The following is a 27,747-nucleotide window of genomic DNA, read 5'->3' on the forward strand; positions in this document are numbered from 1 at the left end:
AAGAGAAATTTGATGGATGGACAAACAAACAAACAACATGATCCTGATTCACTGTGTTTTCACATTAGCTGGGTATCCCCAGAAGCAGGTCCTCAGTTTGGTCTTCCCCATTTACCCTCCCACCAAAATATGCCCAGCCAACATCGGGTCTGCCAGGTCTCAGTGCTGAGGATGGAACTATACCACAGGCAAGTACAGTACCTGCATTAGGACAAACTTGTCTGTGTTGGAGAAGAGAACCACAGTATTTTGCATGGTGTCGTCATCGTCGTCTTCTTCCTCTTTGCTGGGAGAGCTATCGATATCAGCAACCTTACAGGCAGAGAGTTGTGGCAAGTGAGGCAGCTAAATCTGCCCCCACTAAGCCGCTTTCCTCTTTGGTGCTGGGGGGAAGGAGGCGTGAACCCCTGGCTAAGATGAAGGCCAGGAGCCAGGACTAAGAAGCAGAAGAACACCCCAGCTCCCAAACTTGGCCTCAGCCCAACAGCAGAGATTTCAGAGAAGCCTGGGCGCCAGGTGGACAGAAGCACAGACATAGCTGGACAGGCCCTAGGCTAGCAAGCAGGTAGGTGGGCGTGCAGGGGACTGGCAGGATTTAAAGGGTGTTTAATCTTGAAAGGGCCAGCTGAAGCATGTTTGGGAAATGGGAAGCCTCTCCTTACTACCAGAGTCTCAATGGAAGAAGTAGTTGATTTTAGCCGGGCCCGTCCTCTCCCGCGTCCTCCATGTGCTCCTCCACGTGGCCGGCGTCTTCCTGGGAAACTACTGCTGCGACCCTAAGTGAGGGAAGAGGACGATTACAACAGCAAGTAAGGAGTTTGTAATCCTGTAGTGTACTGGGTCTACAGGCTCAGGGGGGAAGGGAAGGATGAACGGACAGAGCATGACAGGTGATAAGGCCCAGGAGTCCTACTCAGGGCAGGGGAAAAGCCAAGCTCTCCGTGACAGGTAGATAGCTCCGGCTCAAACCATGCCCCCATCCCAAGGAGAAAGTGACCAACACGGCACAATGAGAAAAACACTGGCTAGAGAGACCTGACTTTCTAGTCCTCATTCTCCTACTGGGTAACTACGAACCCGGGCACTTCACTTCCCTCTCTATGTATCAGTATTTCCCTTAACAAAGAAGATCAACAAAGGATCCCTGAAGAGTCTAGGATTCAGTAAACCAGGTAGAAAGCTATCCGTGGCATAGGATCACACATCTGACACTGACATCACATTGACCACAACCAGTGGCTGGATGGCCTCTCACCTGTTTGATGCGGGAACGAGCTGGGGAGCTACGCCGCCTCCCCTTGTCCCCCTCAGCTTTGCCTCCGCCAATAGCTGTCCCAGCATCACACAGTAGCGAGTCGTCAGTCTCTGGCAGCGAGTCAGTACAGAGTCGCAGGGAGCCCTCATCTCGGGCTGGACTAACGTCTGTAGATACCCCCAGCTCCATGGACAAGGAGCCGCCCCCTTCGGGGTCGGGAGAGCCTAGCAGGGGCTCGGAGCCAGGAAAACTGGCACTGGCATCACCCTGGCTCAGATTGGAGATCTCATTAACGATGTCGGATTTGATGAGAGTGGGTGGGGTAGGGGCCACTGGTGCACGTGGCTCCTCTTGCTCTTCACAGGGTGAACTCTGCCCTGCCTGCTTGCATTCTGGGCCATAGACCTCCATAGGGGTCACAGGGGCCAGCTCCTCGGGGTCCAGGAGCACAGGGGAACCCTTAAGTTCACTAGCCAAACTGCCAGGGGTCTGTCCAGCCTCTGGCTGTGAACCAGGAGTGTCAGTCCCATCCAGAGGGGCTGTATCTTCCCCCAGACCGGAGAAGTCATCCAGAGCTGGGGCAGGACTAGGTGCAGGGCAGGAAAGGTTACCCATGGGGGAGGGGAGAGGACTAGTAGGGCTGGGTTCCAAGGCTGGGCACTCAGGTTCTGGGACTTTCTCAGTCTCCATCTCATGTGGCTCAGCCTCATCTGAGACCTCCACTGCCTTCTCCATGGGACTCAGTGGGGAGGGAATGGACAGTGGCAGAGCAGGAGGAGAGCACTGGGAAGGAGGGGAGTTTTGGGGAGGCAGGGAATGCTGCAGGAGTGGAGAACACTGAGGGGGAAGGGGTTCCATCAGGATGGGAGAAGCTGGTCCCATTGGGGAGCCTGGAGATGGGGGAAGGATCATAGGAGGTACAGGCTCAGGGTCAGTGCAGTTAGCTTCTGGTGGAGGGCTGATGGGTGTCTCTAGGATGGGGGCAGCCAATGGCGACTCAGGATCACTGTCCCCTTTGGCACCAAAGGGGTATTCTAACTCCCCCAAAGGAGACAGGGCCGGCGGGGCCACAGCTGTAATAATAGGTGAGAGTGGAGGAGGAAGAGGATCTGGAAATAGAAAAAGGGAGGCTCTTAGATTAGATGCACCATAAAGAATTAAGACTGTCCCAGACAAAGGGGGACTAACATCCCCTTACCTGGTGGCATCAGCTGAGGTGACAAGGATGGCTCCCCGGATGGGGACAACGGCAACTCCTCAGGTAGAGGGGACAGAGGTGGTTCCCCAGGCTCAGACAGGGCCGGTTCTCCAAGCAAGGGGGATAAAGGTGGCTCCCCAGGTGGGAGGAACAAGGGCAATTCCTCAGGTGCAGGGCATAGGCCTGGCTCCTCAGGGGGCTCTTCAGGTCGAGGGGACAGGCGCGGTTCCTCAGGCTGGGGGGACAAGCGCAACTCCTCAGGCCGGGGGGACAGGGGCGGCTCCTCAGGCTGGGGGGACAGGCGCGGCTCCTCAGGCCCGGGGGACAGGCGTAGCTCCTCAGGCACGGGGGACAGCTGCGGCTCCTCAGGCAGGGGGGACAGGCATGGCTCCTCAGGCTGGGGGGACAGGCGTGGCTCCTCAGGCCGGGGGGACAGGCGTGGCTCCTCAGGCCGGGGGGACAGACAGGGCTCCTCAGGCCGGGAAGACAGACACAGCTCCTCAGGGGCAGGGGACAGGCATGGCTTCTCAGGCCGGGGGGACAGATGTGGCTCCTCAAGCGGAGGGGATAAATGCAGCTTCTCAGGCGCAGGGGACAGGCGCGGTTCCTCAAGTGCGGGGGACAGGCGCGGCTCCTCAGGCCGGGGGGACAGACAGGGCTCCTCAGGCCGAGGGGACAGGCGCGGCTCCTCAGGCCGAGGGGACAGGCGCGGCTCCTCAGGCCGAGGGGACAGGCACAGCTCCTCAGGTCGGGGGCAGAGTCGTGGCTCCTCAGGCAGTGGCAACAAGGATGACTCCTCTAGCGGTAGGGTCATGAGCAGCTCCTCCGGGGGCGGAGAAGCAGGTGAGTCTTCGGGTGGTGGGGAAACGGGTGAGTCCTCAGGCGGTGGGAATAGGCGTGAAGCCTCAGGTGGAGGAGACGTGGGAGACTCCTCGGGTGGTGGGGACAGGGGAGATTCCTCAGGCGGTGGGGACAGGCGTGACACCTCAGGCAGGGGGGACAGGCATGATACCTCAGGCGGGGGGGACATAGGCGAGTCTTCAGGTGGTGGGGACATGGGCGAGTCCTCAGGTGGTGGGGACAGACGTGATGCCTCTGGTGGTGGGGAGAGAGGAGACTCCTCTGGTGGAGGGGATAGGGGTGATTCTTCAAATGGTGGGAACAGACGAGATGCCTCAGGTGGTGGAGACATGGGTGATTCTTCAGGTGGAGGGGACATAGGTGACTCCTCAGGTGGTGGAGACAGGCGAGATGCTTCAGGAGGTGGGGAAGTAGGCAACTCCTCAGGTGGGGGGGACAGGGGAGACTCTTCAAATGGTGGGGACAGGGGTGATGCTTCAGGCGGTGGAGACAGGGGTGTCTCGAGTGGGGGAGATGGGGGGGACTCCTCTGGTGGAGAGAACGGTGACTCCTCCAGTGGAGAAAAGGGTGATGACTCAGGTGGAGGAGACAGAGGAGACTCCTCAGGCGGTGGAGAGAGGGGTGATTCCTCAGGTGGTGGGGACAGGCGCGATGCCTCAGGCGGCGGGGATGTGGGCGATTCCTCAGGTGGTGGGGACAGGGGCGACTCCTCAGGTGGGGGCAGCAGTGGCATCTCCTCATTTAGGGGGGCCTCCAACTGGGGCTCAAGTTGGGCCCCTGCTCTCCCTGCAGACATAACACACTATGCTCCCACCTAGCCCAGCTCTACTCCATCAAAAGTACAGGGTTTAAGGCAAAGCAGAAACTGTCCCTTGTCACAGAACAGACAGGAATTATTTTCAGGAACCCTCAAACCCTACTCACCTAGTGGTTTGGCTTCACATTGCAGGGGCCCCGGTTCCTTGGGTTGCATAGAGGTCACGTGCCCACCCTTTGGCTGCCCTTGGCATGCAACGTACAGAGCTTCGGGCTCATCAGTGGGGGTATCACCAGGCTCTGGGGGTGAGAACCTGCAGAGGGTACAGGGGAGCAGGCACCAGGGCTCTCATCAGCTATCAGCTCCTAGACAGCGTGCTGAGGTGAGGCACGAATGCTACGGATCGTACCGCCCACCTTGGGGCTCCCCTCTTAAAGTCGACTTGCTTTAACACGGCCCCTGCCAGTCTCAATACCTCCAAACTGCGTAACTTCCCAATCTCCTTCAGTCCATGTTACTTACCTGCTACAGACAGGGGGATGCTGCTCAGCCACAGAACTGACAGGCTGTCCTCCTTGGGCTTTGTGACAGCGGTGACAGAGCGAGTAATTCTCAAACCACTCAGAGTTGGGATTCAGCTCTGCTGAGCCTGCCCCACAGGCCCGGCATACCCGGCATGCCTAGAGGAAGTAAGCAGGCAAAACAGGCACTGGTCAGAGAGCAGACTGGAGGAGAGCACAGGACTCATCACAATGGGGAAATGAGATGTGATAGGTGGTAGAATTAGGGAGAGTAAGGCAGAATCAGAGGGATAATCACCTTGCACTTCCAAGAGTGAGCAGGCAGTTCCTCCATTGGTGGTTTTAGGCAGAAGGTGTGGTATCCTTTGTCACACGTCTCACAGACCAACATCTTAGAGTCATTCCCAGGTTTCCTGCAGGCACATAGGGCACATAACAGATCCTTCCTGCCCTCATTTTCAACCCTAACCTGTGCTTCACCTAAGGCTTCTCTCTTGCCCTCCTATTCTTACCTGCAGGCTTGGCACACTTTGCATTCAGGGCACTGCCAGCCAGCACGTTTGCGGGCAGTCAGAGCAGTGTCCAGGCAGGCCCCGTGATAGTGATGCCCACAGCTGGTACAGAAGAACAGGTCACACAATTCCCCTGGTCCCTCACATACTGCACAACGAGCCTCCTCTAGCGTGGGAAGAGACAAAGAAGATGGGTCAGCTATGGATTCCTTGCAGGACTCAGCACAGTGCTCTCTACGTAACAGGCATTCCACAGACACAGAACGAACAAACAACAAATAGTTACTGGGTATTTGCCCAATATACGGGAGACACTCTTCTAGGCGCTGCAGACACCGTGGTAAACAAGGAAAAGTCCCTGTGCTCACAAAGTTCACATCTATTTTAGTGGGGCATAAGTTCACACAAAAACCCCAGGCACACTTGGCCCCTTATTTGCCCTGTGTCCAGAGGGCAGGACTTCTTACCCAGATGTGCAGCCCCCTCACTGTGCTCCGGGCATAGCAGCTGCAGTGTTTTCATGGATAAGAAGGAACCGCTGGCAGTCGCACAGGGGAAGTGGTAAAGCCGTGGACATCCGGGTGAGCGGCAAGGGATGGAGGCACCGCGCCTGGTGCAGTGGGAACAGCGCTGCCAGGGTGAAGACAAAGTGTCAGTGCCAGCCGCTCTCCCCAAAGCAATAGGGCAGGCACTGGCTCTGCCTCTGTCTAACCACTGCCCTTCTCATTCTAGCCTCTCAGAAGCCCACCAGCCCTGCTCGCTCTACCCTGTGCCTATGCAATCCTTTGGCCCCAGCCCCACCTGTGAGATCCCTGAGAAGATGGCCTTGTCCACACCACATAGTTCTGGGCCCTCCTGCCCCCATACGCCTGCCGACCACGCAGCACACCAATGGTGAGCCCAGCAGGACCCTTTATAATGGAAAAGGATAAACAGAAAGGAAAGAGTTAGCAGAAAGGTAATGACTGGCTCAGGACCACCCAGTCCCTACCCCCTTTTCCTGCCCAAGTCAGCTACCCCACCTGTCCTCACTTACCGCCAGGTTCTCCTAGGTGGGCAGGTGTCAGGCCCTCAGGGAAACCAATCTGTGACAGGTCCTCACAGGGCAGCGCTGCCTCGTTGGGCCCTGGATTCCCCCCAGGGGACGCCACTGGGCACTGGGGCCAGTCAAATGGCAACTCAAAGCGCCGTAGCTCCCGCTGCCCATGTAGACTGGGCTCCCCGCAGTTACAGAGAGCACAACGCCGCACCGGACCCCCACTGTGGACACACAAGCGTTAGTACCATGCCGGACCGCTGACCAAAGGCACCCCTAACATGATTTGGCATGCCTATGATTCCCAAACACTCATCTTCCTAAATCTTCCTCCTTGAAAGTCTAGACTCTCAAATCAAATCTTTGTGTGGCTTTACATCCTCATTTCCCCAAGTTACCTGCAGTCCTGGGGAGGCTCCTGAAGCCTAGGACCTCCAGAACTGGGCACAGAGACCTCCCCCACATGTGGGTTGGGAAGGTCTGGCTCAGTGGTGCCTGACTCCTCAGAGGCTGCAGGTCCATCAGCTGAATGAACAGAGAAGCAAGCATCAGCCATCATCTTCTATATAGTACTAGTCTAGGCAAACCATAAGAGACTCTTAAATGCACAGAACAAACTAGGGGTTGATGGAGGAGAGCTGGGGGGACAGGGATGGGCTAAATGGGTGATGGGCATTAAAGAGGGCGGTTGTTGAGATGAGCACTGGGTGTCATATGTAAATAATGAATCGCTAATTTCTACTCCTGGAACCGATACTACAATGTATGTTAACTAACTTAAATTAAAAAAATAAATAAATAAGTAAAAATACTAGCCCACTGATCAGACCCATGAGATTAACCAAAACCCTTGGTGAATTACAGTGATGGCAATTTGACTTTTGCTCCAAAGAACAAAGTCCTTCAATTACCTATTAGACAGACTTACCTCCTGTCTTTGTGCCAGCGCCAGAAATCTAAGGTTGCCTGGGAAGGGTAGAAAGCTGCCAGCAAACCCAGAATTTGCCCTACTCACCTGCCGGTTCTGAATCTTTATCCTCACCAGGCGGCTTCTGGCTGTCCATCCCTCTCTCCGACTGGGCAGGGCCCTCTCGGGGAGACCTGTCAGAGCAGAAAGAAAGATCTACATGTCTAGTAAGTCTCCCCACTAAACACTTTCCCTAGCATCCTAGGAGGAAGGCAGCTATTGGTAACTACTTTACAGAAAGCAGGGCAAAGCCATACCTACAAACTCCTGTTCTAATGACAAGGAAAAACTTTCTCCCTAACCCTTACCCACTGCCTACTTCCTCCCCAGATAAACACATACCCTATTCTCCCGCTCTGGATTCTCAGGAGGTCCTCTCCCCTTTCCTGCTTCCTACCTCCTGTGTCAGAGTTCCCAGGGCAGGAGCATCCAACTAGAAGCACATCCAAGCTATATCTAGTACTGCCCTTTGCTTCATGTCTGAGTTCTTGGTTTCTGCTGTGCCCTATTCCCTGGCCTTTTCCTTCAGATCTCAAGTCAGCTACCATCCCAGAGGTACATCAGTGCCAACCCAGGGGTAGCCATAACCCAAGAAGTCTGAATCCAGTCAAAATCCCTCTCCCAGAGACAGAGTCTGGGGTCTTACAGGGTATAGAATACATTACTAGGACTAAAGCCTAGCTATGGATGGATCTCCTCCACTTCCACCAGTTTCAAACAGGAGATCCCAAACACAAAAGAAGAAACTCCCCAATTTCTACCCACAGCCCATCCAAATCCAGCTCAGGCCCCCTCCCATCTCCCCTCCCCTGCTGTGACTGAGCTCAGGATCTCACCCAGCCTGAAGGCCTCAGGTCGTTGCCCTTAGCAACACTAACTGCCCTTCCTCCTCAGAGGTCCCTAGTAGTTAACAGAAGTGGGCCTTAAGAGTTACTGAGCATGTGTAGCTAGGCTTGAAGCTAGGCATGCTGGGAGTTGTAGTCTCAGGAAGCACACTGCCACTTAGAGGAGTTCTAAACCCGGGAGGACACAGCATAGCAGAGTAGCTTCCTTCCTCTTCGGTAAAGCAGGGTTTCCACACACACTATGGGGGTTGGGGGGGGTAACGGTCCCCTCTTCTAAGATACGCCTGACTATACCAGAGCCAAATGAAACAATCTAAAGTTACACCTAAGAAGGTTGAGACCCACCCGTTGAACATATTTTCCTAAACCTCAGAGAGAACTAAGCAGAGTACAGAAAAGAGAAAAGCAAAGTTGTAGAGGTGAGGAAGAAGAAAGTCATCTCATAGAAAAAGGGAGAGGGGCGCCTGGGTGGCTCAGTCGGTTAAGCGTCCAACTTCAGCTCAGGTCATGATCTCATGGTTTGTGGGTTTGAGCCCTGTGTTAGGCTCTGTGCTGACAGCTCGGGGCCTGGAGCCTGCTTTGGATTCTGTGTCCCTGGCTCTCTCTGCCCCTCCCCCACACTCTCACTCACACACACTCTCTCTCTCTCAAAAATAAACATTAAAAAAAATTTAAAAAAGAAAAAGGGAGAAAGAGATAGGTGCCAGCAGCTCTAAATGGGAGGGATAGGGGCTTAAGCAGAGAAAAGAAAGTATGTTCTTAAGGAAGCTGGGGGCATGGGAGGAGGGAATCCCTAAAACAGAACTCTAAATAAAAGTTTGAGAAATTTCTCTCTCCCACCTTTTCCACTCTTATTTAACCAGAGGGACCACACCAACCTTAGTAAGGATAAGCCTCTCTTCCCAAATCAACTACCCCAGTGGTCAGCCACTGGGATTGTGTGACTGGGGCAAATTAGATGGGGGAACCCTCAAAAGTGCCTAGGACTGATGAATCAATTACCTAAGAACCACAATATCAGTTCTCTTCCCCTGAGCTCACACTCCATTTTCAGAGACTAGCAATGCACCTTCTGTGACATATCACCGGAAAAGAAATTTTGTTTTACTTTTTTCCCCTTCATACTCTCAGAATCTACCAGATTGGGAAAGTGAAGTATCACCTGATACCTGTTACCTCCATTCCCTGGTCATCTCTTTCCCAAACCTGCCACACAACCACACCTGAAAGGAAAGTCGGGTGGTCATCTGGCCGGCCCACAGAAAAGCTGGTCTGGAACTTCAAGGGGCTCTTAGAAGCCACTGTTGGGAAGTAGGGGTTGGAGGTCAGGGTACCAGCCAGCCCCCTCTTCCCAAGCAGTCGTTCAAGGCCCGACCACACCCAAAGACTTCAAAGTTTCCTAAATGTGTTCCTTACCACTACATACCCGCAAAGATCCTCTACCAGGTCTGCTCTCAAAAGTTGAGGCCAAAGGAGTCACAAACAGTAAGAAATAAAAAGCAACAGTGATAATACAGCGGGTGGGAGGAGGACTGCTTCACACAAGGCCAGAGGGACAAATTCCTCTGCCCTCCCCCGAGCGCAGCCCTCTCAAGCTGGTAAGGCTGGCACTGCTTGGGGAGATACAGAAACCACCTTCGTCAGCCTTGGAAGACAGAGTATCAACATCTTCCAAAGCCACAGCCTCATTCATGGGGACATGGAAGATAGACCAAGTAGCACACGGTAGAGTATCCTCCAAGCTGTGCCAAAAACAATCTAGGGGCACCTCCAAGAAGCTGGGGCTCCATTTCTCTCCCCCTGCAATCTAGCACCTGTGCCCCAATGCCAAGTCCCAGTTGCCAGGCCCCTGAACACAGCTAAACAAATAAAGACCACAGGTTCCCCCATCCCATCATTCACAGCCAGAAATCACACACACACATACATATACACCAAGGGTTTTTCCCTGGATCTAAATTGGGTTAATACCTAGCCAGGCTTCCTCTGGGGAACGAGAGATCCCAAAGAAGTACAGATCTAGGAGGTAAAATTGTGCTGGCTTCCCTTAGCCCCAGGCCTAAGAGGCGCAAAACAGCAAAGAAGAAGACAGGGATTCATCTCAACCCACTCTCCTCCCTGACACCATCCCAGACCAATAGTGTTAACTCTATTTTCCCAGCCAAAGGGGAAATGGAAGCTTGGAGAGGTGAAAGGCTGAAGTAGGCCCTTGAGTGAACAGCTCTTCTGTAGGACTCAGGACTTCCTGGTTCCCAGCCTGAGAATCAAACCACACCTCTCCCCACCCCCATTTTGGGCCAGCCCTCCAGGAAGAATCCAAATGGCAACACTGGGCCCGTCGACCCTCCGGACGGTCTCTGGGTCATCCTGGGGTCAGCCACAGCTAACAAGGAGAGGTCCCTCCTAAGGAAGCTCTTTGGGGACAGACAACAGGAGGGACCCTTCAGAGGCAGCAGTGGCAGAGAGCATGGGTGACAGCTAGCCTCACTCTACCACCCCTGTAGCACCTCTCACCTCAGGGTTACCACCCAGAAATCTTTCAAGGGCAAAACCCCTATTTTCTCCAAGATCAGACTGGAAGAGATCTAACCTATGTATGTTGGAGAGGGTGGAGTGAGGGAGCAAAACACACCAGCCAAATCCCTGCTGGGCAGCATGACAGCTGTGAGAGGGGCTGTCCCAGCCCAGGGCTCAGAGGCATGAGGCTCATGCTGCACCTTCATGCACTCACATACACACCCCTTCTCCCCAACACCTCCTGCCAGGGCTGGAAACACAGGCTTTGGCTGAAACAGCTCTTGATCAGGTCATTTCTCCTCCAAAGAGGGACAGGCCACCCTATTCTGTAGGCTTAGGACAGGATGTGAGGACCAGTTAACATTCCCTAATTGAAAAGGGTTTGGAGAGGTCTGGGGAGGGGCCTATGGGATTGGCCAGGACTTATGGGCAACCAGCTCTCCACACTAGGCCCAGAGAAAGCGGGAGACAAAAGCCATTTTTTTGCAGCCCACATTCGCAGGGAGCAAATCTCAACGGCCTACTCTATAATCCCCTAGAGATTATGTCCATCCCCAGAGGAGGGGAGGCAAAGCAGGCTAAGACAGCACTAGGCCTTGCTGGGGTCACTTTGTCAGGCAGGGGCAGTTTAAAGTTGAACAGCAAGGCCAGAGCTGCCCCCAGCCCCGCCTCCTTCTTGCCCCAGCCACCCCCTTCATCACACTAGTTAATTTCCACACACTCTCCCTTTGCACAGTGAAATAAGGCCTGGTGAAATATCTAGGGTTCCTGGAGTCTCCCAGAGACTGCTCTGGGTGCCCGGATGGGCAAGAACAACCTTAAAGTCCAACCTGGCAGTAAGTCTGACCTGGCAGTGGCACTCTATCCTCCCTCCCAAAGTTGTTCTGTTCCCAAGGCCCACAAGGAACCCTGAGGGAGAAGCAGCCAACTGGGATTGGTGCTGGCATCAGGGCCTGGGTCCTAGTTTAGCAGAGCTCCCCCCAACACAAAAATAAACAGGCAGAAAGGCGATCTGGCCAGGTTCCCAAACTCCCGTGGTTCCCTGAACCCCCAGTCTTTAAAGAGGCACACCCCAAGACACCAGGCCTCGGTTCTGCCCCGGCGACTGGCTCAGGTTGCCTTGACAGACACTGCCAAAGGAACCCTCCTCAGCTCTGGCACCCCTTTCTCCAACCTAAAGGCCAGCTCCGGCCAAGATAGTCCATCTGGCTATGCCCCCAGTCCAACCCTTTCTGGGCCCTGGCCGGGCAGACTTCACTCACCTCTTCACAGGGCGATCCAGAAATCCTCATCCGAGAACATGGCCAGAGCCCGGGCCGCTCCCCGACCTCCAACCGCCAGAGCGATCACAGCCGCCCCCCGCACGGGGGGGCTTAGGGGGGCCAAGAACGGTAAATCCAGGTCGGAGTGGCCACCCTCCTCCCCCAAAAAAACGCAAGAAGCCAAAGAAGGGTTCTCTGCCTCGGGTTCCAGCAGTTTAGGTTTCCATGGACAGCCCCAGGGCGGCGAATCCCGAGCGGACACAAAGAGAGCACCGGTGGCTTTGATCTTGGGCGAGCAGGCTCCGCATCCGCGTCGCCGGGCGGCCTCTCAGTCCTAGGGCCGGGCCAGCGCCCCGGCCGCCCGCGCCGGGCTCGGGCGGAACGTCGAGGCTCTCCAGATGGAACGTCGAGGCGCCTCCCCAGCAGCCCGGAAGGAATGCCGCGCCGCCCCGCGCCGGGCCCGGATGGAACGTGAGACCCTCGCTGGAGCGCCGAGCCCCTCTCCCCGCCCGGGCCGGCGCCCCGGGGCCGCGCAAGCTACGGCGACGCGGAGCCGGCGGGGCCGCGGGGCTGAACCTGACACACACCCAGCGCCGGGCTCCTCGACCCCGAGCGCTCACCCTCTGAGGCTTCGAGCCCCCCACCTTCTGCTCCCCCCCGGGGAAGGGAGGAGGGTAGGTGGGCGAGGAAGAGGAAGGGGCGGGCGGTGCGAGCCCTCTGCCCGCTCCCCTCCGGCCGCTCCAGGCCCTGCGCTCGCCTCCCTTCCCCTCTGGCCTCGGGAGCTGCCCCGCCCCCGGCCTGGCCGGCTCTGATCGGCGGCACCCCCTCGACCCCCGGCTGGCTGTGATCGCGGGGGGCCTAGAGGTGCATGGCCCAACCCCGGCTCCCGGCACCGGGGGGTCAGGAAACTGAGCGGAAAGTGGGGAACGAGGCAGCCATTTGCAACCGGAGAGGAAAGTAGTGCAGCGCGGCGCCGCTCCGCCTCCCCCCCCTCCGCCTCCTGTTCGGCCGGTAGGGTGGTTCCTGCGAAGGGGCTATTTCCTGGCCCGAGATCTCGGCAGCGGTCGTAGAGATTCAGGAAGCCTCCGGCGCAAGATCCGGGGGGCTCTTTTGCCTGGGGAACCCCACTCGAGAAGCGGAGAAAGGAGAAGACGCGGCCCTATTTTGTGTTGGAGCGGAGCGGCGGAGGGATACGGCCCTCTCGGAGGAAAGGCTGTGACTCTGCAGTTCTACGCACACGCTGTGGGATCCCTCCGCCTCGGGTTAACCCCGACTGCGCCGGGCCGGCCGCTGTGCAGACACGTGGGAATGAAGCCCCCCTCCTCTGCGCCCCGGCCCTGGACCTGCCTCCTTCACTGACCGGCTCGTGAAACTAGGACTGCGGCCACTTTCTAGTTCCGTTCCCTTGCAGTTTTCAGTCCCAGAAGCTCCACCAGCCCCCTTGCCTTGGCCAGGGGCAATCTTTCCCGGGAGGGGGATGGAAGAAGAGCCAGGAGATTGGCCGCTGCTCTGCATCCTGGGAACTGGAGTCCGCAAATGGAGAAAGTGAGGCACGGCGCCTGGCGCTGCAAAGGGTGGGTTCTTGCCACGTTCGGGGGCCCTAAGGAAAGCGGTACGAATGCCTAGTCGTTCCTTGTGGCTCTCAAACCCCTCCGTGAGCAAAGAAGACTCAGTGCTACCACAATCACCACACACACCTCCCCCATCAAAACAAATGTGGAGTTTCCTTCCTTTCCCCGGGTGCTCCCACCCCCACCCCTAGTCTTTCTCCCCGGACCCTCAGGGCCTGTGTCCCCTTTTTTAGGAAACAGAGGGGATGTACCTTGGAGCCTTTCTGCTACCTGGCCGGAGTGCTGTTACTCTAGACAAGATCCCAAAACACTACTTGCAGGCATTCCCCCACACACCCCCGTAAGTCTGGGTGAGAAAGGATTGGAAAGGCTTTTCTGCATTAGCTGTAACCACGGGATGAACAGAAAGAGACACACTAACTATGTGCTAGATACTTTATATATTCTTAGTTATTCCTCACCCTCCTTATGAGCTACGTAGAATTATGTTTCTATGATGATGAGATTGAGGCTAAATAAAATAGGTAAAATTTCCCAACGAATTACATCTAGTGACATCCATGATTCAAGCCAATGGCCATGTTTTTCCTAGGATTGTATATATCTAGATAATAAAAAAAAAAACACAACTTTTTAAGGAGGATGCGAAGAAAGAGGTAAATCAGGTGCAGGGCTGGTTTTGTGGAAAAGGGTTTATTTATAATGCCGTCCAATAGAACTTTCTGCAGTGATGGAAATGCGTTACAGCTACACTAATTCGACTCAGCCACATGTAGCTATTGAGCACTTTGAAATGTAGGTGGTGCAACTGAGGAACTTTATGTTTAATTTTAATACTAAATTAAACTTAAATAGCCATATGTGACTTGTGGCTTCCATATTAACAGAGCAGAAAACCTTTAAATCTCTACTAGCCAGGTTCATAGGAAGGATTAGAACTAGGCATGCCCTGTGTTAGCCACACACTGGTACCTTGTACCCTGCACTGACCATTCGGGTCTATTTCAGAAAAAAAAAAAAAAAGCCAGCAGCAACTCCACACTTGTCCCAGCTATAGTGAATAAATTAACCAAGAGACAGAAGTTGGAAAATGAAAGGTCCCTCCCTACTCTCTACATCCAGAGCCAGAGAGGCTGACCTTCACCAAAAAGACCTCCAATAACACAAGAGCCACCTTTCTCAAGAATTTATTATGTAAGAGAAACTGTTCTAAGCATTTGAAATATCACCACAACTTACCTCAACTCTATGCAGATTTAACTACACTTCATAAATGAGAAATTGAGGCTCAGAGAGGTTAAGTGACTGTGCAAGGTCACACGGCTAAGTGGAAAAGTATTCTAACCTAGCTATTAACTACTATTCATTATTTTTGTCAGGACTTTAAGATTGCTTGATACACTTTTAGAAAACTTCGAACATTTATAAGTCTACCCCAGACCTCATGGCAATGGCAACAGGGCAATAGATAACCTATATTGAATATTCCAGGTCAGGTATATAAAAGGACCTAATTTTAATATAAGGAAAGAGAGTGGTGACCACCCTAAAGAGAATCCTTAACCACTGAGCTTGTCCTTTGGAGAATGCTCCTTCCAGCAGCCTTTATATTTTAGATTCTGGATTAGAGATGCAAAAGCAGCTGGCAGAACTTTTAAAAACCAGTATGACAAACAGTCACCCTAGCTGTAAGCCCAACTAGCCTAGACTCAAGCACTAGCAAGGTCACAGCTAAGATTTTGCCCATCGTTCCCAACTAAGTGCATTGACAGGGTACCTCAGAGTCCCTCAGTTGGCAAGAGTAGTCTGTGTTCTCCCTGTTAATGGTACTATTCCAGTAACCTTTGTAAATCCTTGGCAGAAGTATTATGCCAGTTAGACCCTAGGTCTGGTGGGGATGGGGGGTGAGCAGGAAAACTAGAGGCAGATAAGACTGATCCTTCCTAGCTAAAATGTCCATCCTCCTACTGAGATGGCCGGTCAATAAGAAAGAGTAGAAAGCAATACCTTTTGACACCTAAAAAAAGTGACATGATTCCAAAGGTGTGAAGGGTGTGAAAAGGTCACCAAAGGTAATGAAAAGACCAGAGAACATCCACTTAATGAAAGGCTCTGGGGACATGGGGAATGGAAGGATTGATATACACCAGGAGCGTTATTTCTTACTTCACTCGACTCTTCTGGAAGGCCAAAATCTTCACCAACACTTTACTCCGTCCCTGCCTCTACCCTCCTTCTTAATTATTACATCACTAGGATGAGGGGTTTCCTTCCTCCCCAAACCCTACCCTCTCTCTGAGTGCCATCAAATGCTGAGTGCCAGCTTCCCCCAGGAGGGAAGCTAGGTCAGCATGTGGCAGCTGGCCACTAGAGGGTGGTGTTTCTGTAGTTAAGGGGATCTTGAGAGCCTATAAACTTGGATGGGAGTGGCAGCCAACTGGTACCTGTACAGGAGAACCTAGGAGAAAAGAAGGTGGGAAAAAATAGGCAATAAGTCTTAGGGTAATGGTCCTCCTGAATGAGTGAGGAGTAAGGAATAGCAAAGAGGTAGGAGGGAAGAGTTAGCCCTTATTCCCCACCAAAGGCCATAGTCATCATTCCTTGGAAAAGGAGATACTGGCTGTGAGCTCTCCCCACATACAGAGAAGCCAAGACGAAAAGATTTCTCAGTTTATTTGCATATATACATTGTTACCCTAGGGAGTCAGCTCCACTTCAGGAGTCCCCAGCTCCCTTCACACAGCCAACACCCAAAACCTGCACAGAAGACTGGGTCCTGAATAAAGAATGCTTAGGACTCATATCCCAACCCTGCAGGTTGTAACAACTCATTTAGCAAAAACAGAAGACGAGAGGCCAGTGCCCATGAGACATCCTTGCCCCGTTGTAAACATTGACAACCAGGCCACTGGAGCCTGGGAAAAGTGTGCAAACATGAGGGTACCACACTGTGTGACCAGAGGACTGGGAACACAGCTGGCAACCATACCCGTGAAGTCCTAAGGGCCTACACCCGCTGGAGCCTGGCAAGTGCCAGGGGCAGAATCAAGGCAGCTACCCAATGCCTGAGGGCTCACATGAGACGGCAGCGGCGCTCTTGCCCATAGGAATTCTCTACCCGGGCAATTTCCTGGATGACTTTGGTGAAGATGCCTCGAGTCAGCTGCAAGGGACAGAGAATCAGAGCAACAAAGTTAGTTACTGCCACCAATATGACCCAGCTCTGAGGTGTATACCCCACTCCCCCACCATCCCCATATCCAAGAAGTGCCATAAGAAAAACACTGCTACCCGACCACCTTCCTAATATTCAGGCCAAGCACCTGATTCTCTCGAGCAGATGACTCCATAAATGTTGCACCCCAGGACTCTGCCAGCTTCTTCCCTTCAACTGCCTGGACTTCCCTAGAAACAGATTTGTGATGTGAAGAAGGAGGACAGCAATGTCCCCATGTTCTCTGCAAAATCTTTATAGAATCTAGACTTCCTCTTACCCATCCCACTTCCAAGGTTTGGGAGGAGGCTTGAGGAAGGAGAAAATCAAGGAAAACAAAGAAGCCTAGGATGGAGGCTTGAAATATGAAATTACAGCTTTTGCAATAGAAGGGTTATCTTGTAGGGGCACCTGGGTGGCTCAGTCGGTTGAGCATACGACTTCAGCTCAGGTCATGATCTCATAGTTCATGAGTTCAAGCCCCGTGTTGGTAGCTCAGAGCCTGGAGCTTGCTTCGGATTCTGTGTCATCTGCTCTCTCTGCTCCTCCTTTCCCCCCGCCCCTTGCAAAAATAAATAAACATTTTTAAAATTTAAAAAACAAAGAAGGGTTATCCTGTGTTAACCTTCAAGTTAGAAAAAAAAGAGGTGAAATGACTGTTAAGGTCAGTGGCAGAACCAGGACTAGAGCCTTGACTGATTCCTAGTCTATCTCACTTTCCTCTGCCTTGAGGTATAGAGATCTTCGTACCTGTCTGGAGAGAGATCTGCCTTGTTCCCCACTAGCACCACTGGCAGCCTGTGAAGAAATACCAGTTACTATAGGATCCCCTCGTACTCTGCATGGACCCCAACCTCCTTCACATCAAGGCTGGACAACTCCCCATCAGATGAGACAGGATCTGTCCTGGCCTCCTCCCTAACTTGGACCCCCTGCTCTCTTCCATCCCCTTAAGTCCATACTATGTCTCTATCTCCCAGAGCCACTCACCGAGTTTTCCCGTGACCTTCATGTAGCTTTTGGTACAGACTCTCAATGACTTGGAAGCTTTAAACACAAGAAATGGAGCTATAAACTTATTCTGAGACAGCCCTCAGATCCTCCCAAGTTCCCCACTCATAACCGTGGTCACTTACCTATGCAGAGAGGTGACAGAATACACAAGCACATAACCATGGACCCCAATGATGAATGAATAGGGCAGAATGCTGTACTCATCCTGACAAGAAACAGAAACATCAGTACCTAGATACATAACACTCAGCTGGCAAAGGTTTGTGGGTTGCATCCTGGGGACCCTCCCTAGGGCACTCAATATTCCAGTCATTTCTATTCAACAAGAATTTACAGAGTAGCTCCATTGTGCACTGCACACTACCCTCTGCTAAAATGCTTTTCTTTTAATACTACTTTACAGATGAGCCACAGAGGCAACCAGACTTCATCTCCCACAACTGAACTGCCATGTTTAGATACCCTACCCCAAACTGGTACCTGCCCTGCTGTGTCCACCAGGTGTAGGTGAAACTCATCTTTGCCAAGAGTCACTATCTTGCTGTAAGCTGAAAAGAAAAGAAAACTTGACTGTGAGGTGCTTGTAGGGCTAGCAATGTGTGCCCCCATACATTCTTAACCCTAGGGGTGATATAGATGGACCGGGTCTAGGGAGCTCTCCAGGCAGCTAGAGGGACAATGTTAAGGTTCTCATTGTCTACATCTACACCATCCTGGACGCAGTATCTTGCAAAATCCACTCTCTAGCTCCACTCATAGAACAGGATTACTAGATAAAAGATTAGATTTAAGGTCTAATCAAATCAGCCCCTTGGCACCAGGAAACTCCCTAATTACGGAATTGGATGGGGCAACAAAGACCTCCCTGCCCCACCCCTAGGGGAGACATCTACTCACTATTCTCCACTGTAGGATCGTAGCCTTCCAGGAACTCGCCTTCCACAAACTGATGTGCCAAAGATGTCTTCCCTGTGGGAAGCAGTGGTAGTTGTATCCAAATCATCCATCCACATTTACGTCCTCTGCCCTTTCGGGGGCTGTGGCCCAGGGCTAAAGAGGACCCCAAATTAGCACCCTAGCCTGTGGGTGCCATGCAATGTTTTTCCTTAGCCTACCCTCACCCTCTTCGCCTTGGGTCTCTGCACCCTGGCCACCGGATGCATTCAGTAGCGCCGCAGGAAGCCTTTCCTGCAGACTTTCCCCACCCCACCCCTGGAAAGATCCGGGATTCCCCTAGGATCAAGTCGCCTCGCGCCCGGACACCTGCGACTTGCCCCACACAGACCGCGCCCCCATCCATCAAATCCTGACCCCATCCTCCCCCCCTCCCACCCCCCCACCCTCCCCCACCCCCCCGTCCCCAGGGTAACACTGGGGACCAGTCTGGTGTTCTGGCAACCAAGCCCACATTAACCCTTACGTTCTCCTGCTTCCTGCAACCCTCCACACACTATCACCACCCCAGCCTTTCCTCCTCCATCCTTTCAATCCTCGCCCTACAACCCCGTTCTATCGATGCCACCATTCCTGTCTGGGTCGCGTTCCCGCGACAGCGCGCCTCCTCTGGCCACAAAGCCGCGGTGCGTCGGTGCTCTCCCCAAGGCGGAGACTCACCTACAGAGCGGTACCCGAGAATGACCACCTTCCTGTAGCGAACTAACGGCATGGCAGTAGCCGGCCCCAAGGGGCTTGCAGAACTGCGGGCTGAAAGAGCCCTAAGAAAGGGAGATCAGAGTGTAAGGTAGGCGCAGCAACCGGCACAGGAAAGTCGCTCACCCTGAAGCTGCCAGGGGCAAGCTAGAGGAAAACCAAAACAAGCGCCGCGCCCGGAGCTGGCCACGTGATCACAACACAGCAAGACTAACGCGAGGGAGCCGGGCGCCGGGGGATCTACAGTGCCGCGCCGCTCCGGGCTCCGCCCCCCAGGCCTCTCGCCATTGGTTCATTGGAAAGGATAAGGGCGGGGCCGCCAGCAGGAGGGAAGGGTGGGCCTCACGTGGAGCCGGAGAACCAGGAGCTGCGCCTGCGCAGACTAAAGCCGGTTCATTCATAAAGAAACAGAAAGGAAGCCAGGGTCCTAGAGGTGTTTGCGCATTTGCAACCCGACACAATTGGCTGCGAAGAATCAAGAAGAATCAAGAATCGTGGATGGAAGATACCCGTTATGGCTTGGCTGGAATTTCTGGTCAAAAGATTCTAGGCCTCCGTTTTGCAAGGTCTCTGAGATCCTTGGATAGGGAAAAAAAAGGCCCAAGTTCCAATACATTATCTCTTCTTCCCCCCAGACTTCAGCCTCAGATCTTTTATTGTCAATTTCCATAGTCTATCAGTATCTTCGGAAATGCAACTCTTATTCTTGAAAAAGTTATTGAATTTGTGGCTAGGTCATCTGAAGTTTTGTTGTTATCAACATAATCATCACATTCATTTATTCAAATATTTATCCAGCACTTACTGTATGTTTCAGACATTGTTCTAGCTTTGGGGATAGAGCAGTGAACATGACAGACAAGGTCTTTGTGCGCATAAAGCTTAAAACCTAGTGGAAGAAACAAACATATAAGCAAGGAAATATTAGATAGTATTAAGTGCTATAAAAGGCAGCATAATAAGAAATGACCACATTAGATAGTAAAACTTCCTCTCAAACGAAGCCCCATTTAAACTGAGATCTGAAAGACAATAAAGAGCTAGCTAGAACAAAATTCTGACAGAAGAATCCATCAGTGCTACAGGTGTTACGATGAAAATAAATTTGTTAAATTCCAGGAGAAGAAGAGGGGAGAGAGAGAGAGAGAGAAAGTGAGTCAGCCCAAAACAGACAAAATCCAAGAGAATGGCAGGGGCCAGGCTATGTAAAGAAATTTGGTCTAAGGGCGCCTGGATGGCTCAATTGGTTAGGCCCCCACTTTTGCTCAGATCATGATCTCGCCGTTTGTGGGTTCAAGCCTCGTGTCAGGCTCTCTGCTGACAGCTTGGAACCTGGAACCTGCTTCAGATTCTGTGTCTCCCTCTCTCTCTGTCCCTCCTCTGCTCTCTCTCTCTCTCTCAAAAGTAAATAAACATCAAAAATTTTTTTGAAAAGAAGTTTGGTCTAATTCTAAGCACCCAGAAGGCAGTTGATCATGTTTAAGCTGGGGCACGCCATGATCTGAATAGTGTTTCTAAAATATTTCCTTGGTTTAAAAAAAAAAAAGTATACCTCTGGTTGTGAAGAATGAGGGGGACAGAAGCAGAAGGGGAAGCAGGGAGATCAGCTAGGAGACTGTTACTTGTAGTCCAGGTGAGAGGTGAAGGTGGCTTGACTAGAGTGGTAGAGGTGAATGAAGTAGAGAATTCACACTACATTTTGAGGCTGAGGTCAACCTGACTTGCTAAAGGGCTAGCCATAGGAGGTGAGGGAGGGGGAAAGAAAGAAAATGGCTAGATTTATAGAGAGTTCTACTTTGTGCCAGATGCATTTCTTTGTTATCTCATTTAATATCCACAACAGCCCTAAAGTCGGTCATTGGTATTACTTATCCATTTATCAACCATATTTATCAAACAATCATCATGTCCTATCTAGGTGCTGGGCATACAGCAGCAAACAACACACACAAGGTCTTTGCTCATAAGGAGCAAGTATTCTTTTGGGGGAAAACCAACAATCTAAGAGGAAACCATAAATAAGCTAAAATAAAAAAATAAGATCTGTAGCGGTGGGGGGAGCCCAAGATATTAATGGACTAGACAGTAATGGGGTGTGGTACTCCTTTTATATGATATCCTAGAAATCCTGAAGATTTCAAAGACATTTGTACCTGAGACTTGAATGATGGGTAGCTGTTATCACCCTTATCTTACAGATGTGCAAACTGAGACTGAGCCATATAGATAGCACACAGAAGTTATTTCTTCTGGAAGGTCCTGACGAATTGGTATTTAGCAGCCAAATTGTACTGGAGGACTGGCTTTGTATAACTGTGGAACTATCTAATGCTTTAAAGAGTTCAGATCTACAAAAGTTGTTTCAAAGAGCTAGTTAATCTGGCCTCAGAAAGGGACCCAAATACCTTTTCAGCTGGGTAATGGGAGTTCCTTGCAGACCAGCAACTTTATGTTGGATTATTTGGCCTGAGTGAGGTTGGTGGAGATTCCAAATTGGGTCTTAAGCACTGCAGGGTAGAACAAAGATCTGGATTCAGTGAAAGTCAACAAAAATTTATTCATCTCTGATGCGCCCCAGTGGCTCATTCAGTTAAGCGCCCGACTTCGGCTCAGGTCATGATCTCAAGGTTCATGGGTTTGAGCCTGCATTGGGCTCTGCGCTGACAGCTAGGGGCCTGGAGCCTGCTTGGGATTCTGTGTCTCCCTTTCTCTCTGCCCCTCCCCTGCTAGAGCTCTGTATCTCTCTCTCTCTCTCTCAAAAATAAATAAACTTACAAAAATTGATTCATCTCCTACTTTGTACCAGACACTCTCACAAAGTGTTGCACAATATGGGCATAAAGATAAATGAGATGGCTTTTATGCTGTTTGTCTTTCCAGATTAACTCTCTATTCTTTTCCACCCAGGTTTGTTTCCAGAAGGCACACCTTACCCCCTGGATATCAGTGGAGTTCAGCCTATGAGAAGCCCTCACAGAAAATCACATGGATGGAAGAGAGTATCTATGTCCCCTTTGGAAGTTCCCAGCACCCCTCAAGTCACTCCTCCAACTCTCCCCCCACCCTTCCTCTTTTGTTCTGTTTTCTGTTTCTAGTTGCTCTCTCCCCTTCAGGCCTACAGTGATAACAGTTTCTTTGATACTCACCCCAGGGTACTATTCTACCCCTGTGTGGTTTCCCTATACCCTGCTCACACCTTTGTAAACAGTCTCTTTATTAAATCATTCTCAAATTCTCTTGTTTTCAATCAGGAAGAAAGCAAAAGGCCTAAGACAAAGGCTTTCTCTTCCTATGGCTCTTTTAAAAATTTTATTAATGTTTATTCATTTTTTTAAAAATGTTTATTTTATTTTTTGAGACAGAGAGAGACACAGCATGAGCAGGGAAGGGGCAGAGAGAGAGGGAGACACAGAATCTGAGGCAGGCTCCAGGCTCTGAGCGGTCAGCACAGAGCCCGACGTGGGGCTCGAACTCACGAACTATGAGATCGTGACCTGAGCCGAAGTCAGACGCTTAACCGACTGAGCCACCCAGGCGCCCCATGTTTATTCATTTTTTAGAGAGAAAGAAAAAGAGACAGAGTGTGAATGGTGGAGGGGCAGAGAGAGACACACAGAATCCAAAGCAGGCTCCACACTCCAAGCTGTCAGCACAGAGCCCGATGCAGCGCTCGAACTCACAAACAGCGAGTTCATGACCTGAGCCAAAGTCAGATGCTTAACAGACTGAGCCACTCAGGAGCCCCTGGTTTTTTCTTTTTAAACAGGAAGAGAAGGTCTCACAGCAGATTTTCACCCCCATCTCCTTAAACCAAACTATTGTATAGCCATCTCTAGCTGCAAGGGAGCCTGGAAATTTTAGCATTTTCTTTTCTACCCTCTCTAGTAAAGGAAGGCAAAAGAGAAGGTGATTAGGAATAAATGTTCAGTGAGCCAATCCACAAGACCTGCACACCTCGGGACTAAGATATTTGTTTATTAAATATCAATCACCTTAAAGAGTAATGCATGCACAGTTACTTTGTAAAGATCAAAGATATACAAAGATCACCAATATAGGATCACCTAAAGGAAGTAAACTATTCTAGGGGCGCCTGGGTGGCTCAGTCAGTTAAGCGTCCGACTTCAGCTCAGGTCACGATCTCACGGTCTGTGAGTTCGAGCCCCGCGTCGGGCTCTGGGCTGATGGCTCAGAGCCTGGAGCCTGCTTCCGGTTCTGTGTCTCCCTCTCTCTCTCTGCCCCTCCCCCGTTCATGCTCTGTCTCTCTCTGTCTCAAAAATAAATAAACGTTAAAAAAAAAAAAAAAAAAGGAAGTAAACTATTCTAATGGTAGATAAATGGGCTTGGAATAAAATTTACAGTGACAGCATCATATCTTTTGTTACGTCTCAAACAACTGAGACAAAATAAAGATCAGCTGCTGCCAGAAAACTGTTTTAAGTATCTCTATAAAAAGTGAAAACATGTTTACTATGTTTGTATCAAAAGTATGGGGTTCCGGGGACACCTGGTTGGCTCAGTCGGCAGAGCATGTGACTCTTGACCTCAGGGTTGTGAGTTTGAGCCCCACGCTGGGAGTAAAGATGACTTAAACAACAACAACAACAACAAACTTGGTGGTTTAAAACAACAATGTATTCTTTCTTCTGATTCTGTGGGTTGAACTGGCAACTCTTCGGTTATCTCTCCTGGACTCACACATGTGGTTACCAGAGGCCACAGACCCTGCTGGGCGGACCTTTCCTTCAACCACAACTGCAGTTACAGTCTTTCTGGGTTCTCATAACCTTTCCTTCCCTTGCCCCTTTAGGCCTAGGGATCACCGCTTCTAGTGGCTCCTCTCTGAAGCCAGACTCAATGTTTCCCCCCTCTCCAAGATATTCTTTAACCCTTTCCTACAACGTTATGAACAGCCCTTTCATTATATTCTCCTCAGTTCCCCATTTGTGCAATGTTTCCCCCAAGGACTCTGAATGATACACCTCTGAATTATGGTAGGGAAAATTATCAAGTAAGAGATTAGAAGGCAAAATTATATTTAAGTCTCACAGCAGAGTATGAATAGCTGGAAGCATAGAGGAAAGAATTATTCTCAAGGGAGAAAAAGAGAAAAGGAAGAGAGGAAGGCAGGAAAGGAGGAAGGAAGGAGCTTGATTCTGTCTGGAAGGATCAGAGGTTTCACATGCTAATTGATGATGTAGCTGGGCCTTACAGCTTGAGAAAGCCCTGGGGAAAATAGCAAAAAGTTCAGAGAATTGAAAACACAGCATGTCTGGAAATACAGAGTGGACCCTGTACCTGCAGCACTCTATGAATGTGGGCTGTCTGTGAATTAAGGCTGGAAATTAGACTGGGATCAGATCAGGGAGGGCTCTGAATGCCAGCTTTAAGAATTTGACCTTTGGGGTGCCTGGGTGACTCAGTCGGTTAAATGTCTGACTGGCTCATGTCCTGAGCTCACGGTTCACGAGTTCGAGCCCCATGTCAGGCTCTATGTTGACAGCTCAGAGCTTGGAGCCTACTTCGGATTCTGGGTGTGTGTGTGTGTGTGTGTCTCTCTCTCTCTGCCCCTCCCCTGCTCACACTCTGTTTCTGTCTCTCTCTCAAAAATAAATAAATATTTTTTAAAAAGTTATAAGAATTTGAGCTTTGAGGGGGCAACACCTAGGTGGTTTGGTCGGTTTAGCATCCAGCTTCGGCTCGGGTCATGATCTTGAGGTTCATGAGTTTGAGCCCCATCTCAGGCTGTCTGCTGTCAGCACAGAGCCTGCTTCAGATTCTCTGTCCCCCTCTCTCTGCCTCTCTCCTGCTGGTGCTGTCTCTCTCACTCTCTCTCAACAATAAATAAACATTAAAAAACAAATAAAAATAAAGTAAAATAAAATAAAACAAAACAAAATAAATGAATTTGACCTTTAGGGTGCCTGGTTGGCTCAGTCAGTAGAGCACGGGACTCTTGACCTCAGAGTCTAGAGCATGCAACCCTTGATCTCAGAGCCGTGAGCTTGAGCCCCCCTGTTGGGGGTAGAGTTTACTAAAAAGAATTTGACATTTGTTCAGTATCCAGCATTCTCAAAATATACCATTGGCGGTATGTAAGATGACTCAGGCAACATACACACCTAAAATTCTGTTTTGTTATGTGATTTTTAATATGTGGTGGGAAAAACAATAGCGATAATGCCAAAGCTATGACTTCACAAATATTCTTGCTCAGAAGCTAAAGCTGGTAGTAAGAAAAGCCAATGGAATTCAAGAAGAATACTAAACCTTTATACGGGTAGAAAGAGACTATGGCCATAGTCATGAAAACAGTACAAGGTTTGGGTAGCACTGCAGTAAACAGTGGAATCTTTGCTGTTAACTTGGTGGGTGTGGGGGGGAAGCTTTATGAGGGTCACACTGGTGGCCCTTTAGAGAAGGTAGTACCAAGAGAGGTTGGGGCTGGAGGGGAAGCCCTAATAGGAAGCCAATACCCAGAAAGGGGAAGATGAGGGCCTGGACCAGGTCACAACAGAGAGGATAGCGAGGACTCTTAGGGAGGGCACTCCAGACAGAAGTGAAGTTGATGACCTGATTAAAGCAGAGTGAAGGAAGACGGCAATTCCATGTGTAGGATTAGAAGACATGGGAGGAAGAACAGGAATTTTTTAGTGGGGTTAAGGGGAAAGTACTGAATGAATGCATTTATTTGTGACATGTGGATTTGGGGGCACTCCCCAGGTATTCGCATGTTGATGGGCAACTGAAGGATATGTGTCTCTAGGCACTCCACAGAAAAATAACCACAATATACTTGCAGGCGTCTTCCTTGCATGTTCCCTTCGTCCGGTCCTCCCCCTCGCTCCTACACCTACTCTTGATTTCTGTTAGTATGGAGATGATAAACACCAATCCATTTCAGAAGAATGGGAAGTACTTAGTTCCTCTTGGGGGACCTTTCCCAATCCAGGGACCATAACCAGCAATGTACGAAATAATTGAATTATAACCTATTAGAGACGGAGGACCTTGGTGATCACCTGGTCCAGACTTTTTCTCCAGACTACAGGCGGAGAAGCCACAGCCTGGAGAAGTAAAGTGAGTCACAACTGCAAAACACAGCGGAAAGAGTATGGACTTTGCAGTCAACCAGACCTGGTGTCAACCCCTAGCTTATTCACTGTGTGATTTTAAGCAGGTTATTTCACTACTCTGAGCCTCAGTTTCTCCTCTATGAAATGGTTGGAACAACATGGTAGCAGATGTCTGACATTGTTTCTGGCTGCTGGCAGAAAGATCGAGTTCCAGGGTGGCCCGTGGCGGCCGTGTCAGCAGTGACTTCCCGTATCCATGTCAGTGTCAGCATTGGTCTGCAAATTGCAGTGTCTAGTGTTCAGTGGCAGGTGCCACGGTGCACTGGCTTGGTTCTGTGATTTGAGCAATGTTTCTGGCTGCATAGCCTCAAAACCCAGGTCTCCAGCAGTCCCTGTCACTTGCTTAAGTCCTTCTAGAACCAAATACTCATTTTTGCATAACTGTCGCAAGAAATAAATGCAATAATGTGTGTGATATCCCAGGTACTCTATTAAGAAAGAGCTGGTACGAGGGGCACCTGGGTGGTTCAGTGAGTTGTCTGACTTCGGCTCAGGTCATGATCTCACAGTTAGTGAGTTTGAGCCCCATATGAGGCTCTCTGCTGTCAAGGTGGAGCCCACTTCAGATCCTCTGTCCCCCTTGCTCTCTGCCCCTTTCTTGCTCTCTCTCTCTCTCTCTCTTTCAAAATTAAATAAACATTAAAGAAGAAAAGAAAGAGCTGGTACTCAGTGAATTGAAGCCATCAGAATAATTATCATTATTGGTTTGAAAGTGAATTGACAGTTTGGCCAGAGAGGTATGCCTAGAGGAAGGCAGATGGTCTGGCTCCCTCCTTGAACACCACTGAGAAAGAAGATCCTGGGAAGAACACTCAGTCTAGCCAACTTGGGAACTGGACTTGCTCAGGACACCTCCAAATCCTCATATGCTAGAGAAGCCTTACAAGAAGTCCTGAGTGCCTGATCTGGGTCCTACCATTCCAACGGACCCATCACGCTCCCTTCCCACCACCCAGGATCCCTGTGTCCTCTATCTAGGGCACTCCCTTTGAGGTACCAGACTGTTGCCCGAAGGGCAGAAAATTACATCTCTATGAGGGATTTCAGCCAATTGTCTGGAGGCCTGAAGAACCATTCCTGCCCCACCAGTGACTACATATGGCACCTCCCTCACCAAGATCCTCCTGGGCACACAGTAACAACTCTCGTTGACTGAATGGCCCATCTGCCACATTCCATTTTGGATTATAGATTGATATTGGCTGGTCAATTACTCTTTCTCTTTCATTTCAGGCACATTAATATCACACAGCGAAAACTGAGAGAAAGCCTTTTCTCCTCCTACTTACTCTTTGCTCCCTACTTCATTCAATCAACCACCAAGTCCTATCAATCCCACGAATACAAATATTTCCTAGAACTGTCCTTTCTTTCCATCTCCATTGCCACTTCTTTACCTTACCAACATCATCTCTCGTCTGCACCACTGCA

General features: G+C 50.9%; 2 protein-coding genes across 10 annotated transcripts in view; both read right to left on the bottom strand.

Moving 5' to 3' along the window:
• The window catches only part of KMT2D (lysine methyltransferase 2D), a 40,548-nt gene extending 27,630 nt beyond the window's left edge, over nucleotides 1-12,918 (bottom strand). For 7 of the 8 annotated variants that reach the window (XM_060657754.3, XM_060657747.3, XM_060657750.3 and 4 more), the window contains exons 1-14: nucleotides 11,732-12,918; nucleotides 7,156-7,241; nucleotides 6,539-6,665; nucleotides 6,141-6,364; nucleotides 5,906-6,015; nucleotides 5,572-5,734; nucleotides 5,105-5,270; nucleotides 4,891-5,005; nucleotides 4,594-4,751; nucleotides 4,239-4,384; nucleotides 2,454-4,100; nucleotides 1,256-2,364; nucleotides 663-776; nucleotides 202-312 (exon numbers count right to left, since the gene is read on the bottom strand). In XM_060657754.3, coding sequence (XP_060513737.3) covers nucleotides 202-312; nucleotides 663-776; nucleotides 1,256-2,364; nucleotides 2,454-4,100; nucleotides 4,239-4,384; nucleotides 4,594-4,751; nucleotides 4,891-5,005; nucleotides 5,105-5,270; nucleotides 5,572-5,734; nucleotides 5,906-6,015; nucleotides 6,141-6,364; nucleotides 6,539-6,665; nucleotides 7,156-7,204 — 4,239 coding nt within the window. In that variant the 5' untranslated portion in view covers nucleotides 7,205-7,241; nucleotides 11,732-12,918. The remainder of the gene's footprint in view (nucleotides 1-201; nucleotides 313-662; nucleotides 777-1,255; nucleotides 2,365-2,453; nucleotides 4,101-4,238; nucleotides 4,385-4,593; nucleotides 4,752-4,890; nucleotides 5,006-5,104; nucleotides 5,271-5,571; nucleotides 5,735-5,905; nucleotides 6,016-6,140; nucleotides 6,365-6,538; nucleotides 6,666-7,155; nucleotides 7,242-11,731) is intronic. The other variant, XM_060657746.3, reaches the window with a different exon arrangement.
• A 1,441-nt stretch (nucleotides 12,919-14,359) lies between these two features.
• RHEBL1 (RHEB like 1) lies at nucleotides 14,360-19,392 on the bottom strand. 2 transcript variants are annotated; one of them, XM_060657758.2, is made up of 8 exons: nucleotides 19,145-19,392; nucleotides 18,428-18,499; nucleotides 18,011-18,078; nucleotides 17,653-17,735; nucleotides 17,507-17,563; nucleotides 17,267-17,314; nucleotides 16,626-16,707; nucleotides 14,360-16,465 (listed from the first exon to the last, which is right to left on the bottom strand). In XM_060657758.2, exons 1-8 carry the CDS (start codon nucleotides 19,194-19,196, stop codon nucleotides 16,376-16,378), a joined length of 552 nt encoding a protein of 183 aa, XP_060513741.1. In that variant the 5' UTR covers nucleotides 19,197-19,392; the 3' UTR covers nucleotides 14,360-16,375. The 2 variants fall into 2 exon arrangements, with proteins under 2 accessions (XP_060513741.1, XP_060513742.1); XM_060657759.2 differs by lacking the exon at nucleotides 19,145-19,392 and adding an exon at nucleotides 18,951-19,092 and having other exon boundaries at nucleotides 18,428-18,580.
• Nucleotides 19,393-27,747: the final 8,355 nt, after the last annotated feature.

This window comes from Panthera onca, chromosome B4 (assembly GCF_046562875.1).
Source record: "Panthera onca isolate mPanOnc1 chromosome B4, mPanOnc1 haplotype 2, whole genome shotgun sequence".
NCBI lineage: Eukaryota > Metazoa > Chordata > Mammalia > Carnivora > Felidae > Panthera > Panthera onca.

What these genes read in the sequence shown, in the direction of transcription:
- RHEBL1 (XM_060657758.2), bottom strand. Translation starts at nt 19,196, where the DNA reads ATGCCGTTAGTTCGCTACAGGAAGGTGGTCATTCTCGGGTACCGCTCT. An exon ending in TGGTGGACACAGCAGGGCAG is followed by an intron (nt 17,736 to 18,010) that starts GTACCAGTTTGG and finishes GTTTCTTGTCAG; the next exon opens with GATGAGTACAGCATTCTGCC. An exon ending in GAAGGTCACGGGAAAACTCG is followed by an intron (nt 17,315 to 17,506) that starts GTGAGTGGCTCT and finishes ATTTCTTCACAG; the next exon opens with GCTGCCAGTGGTGCTAGTGG.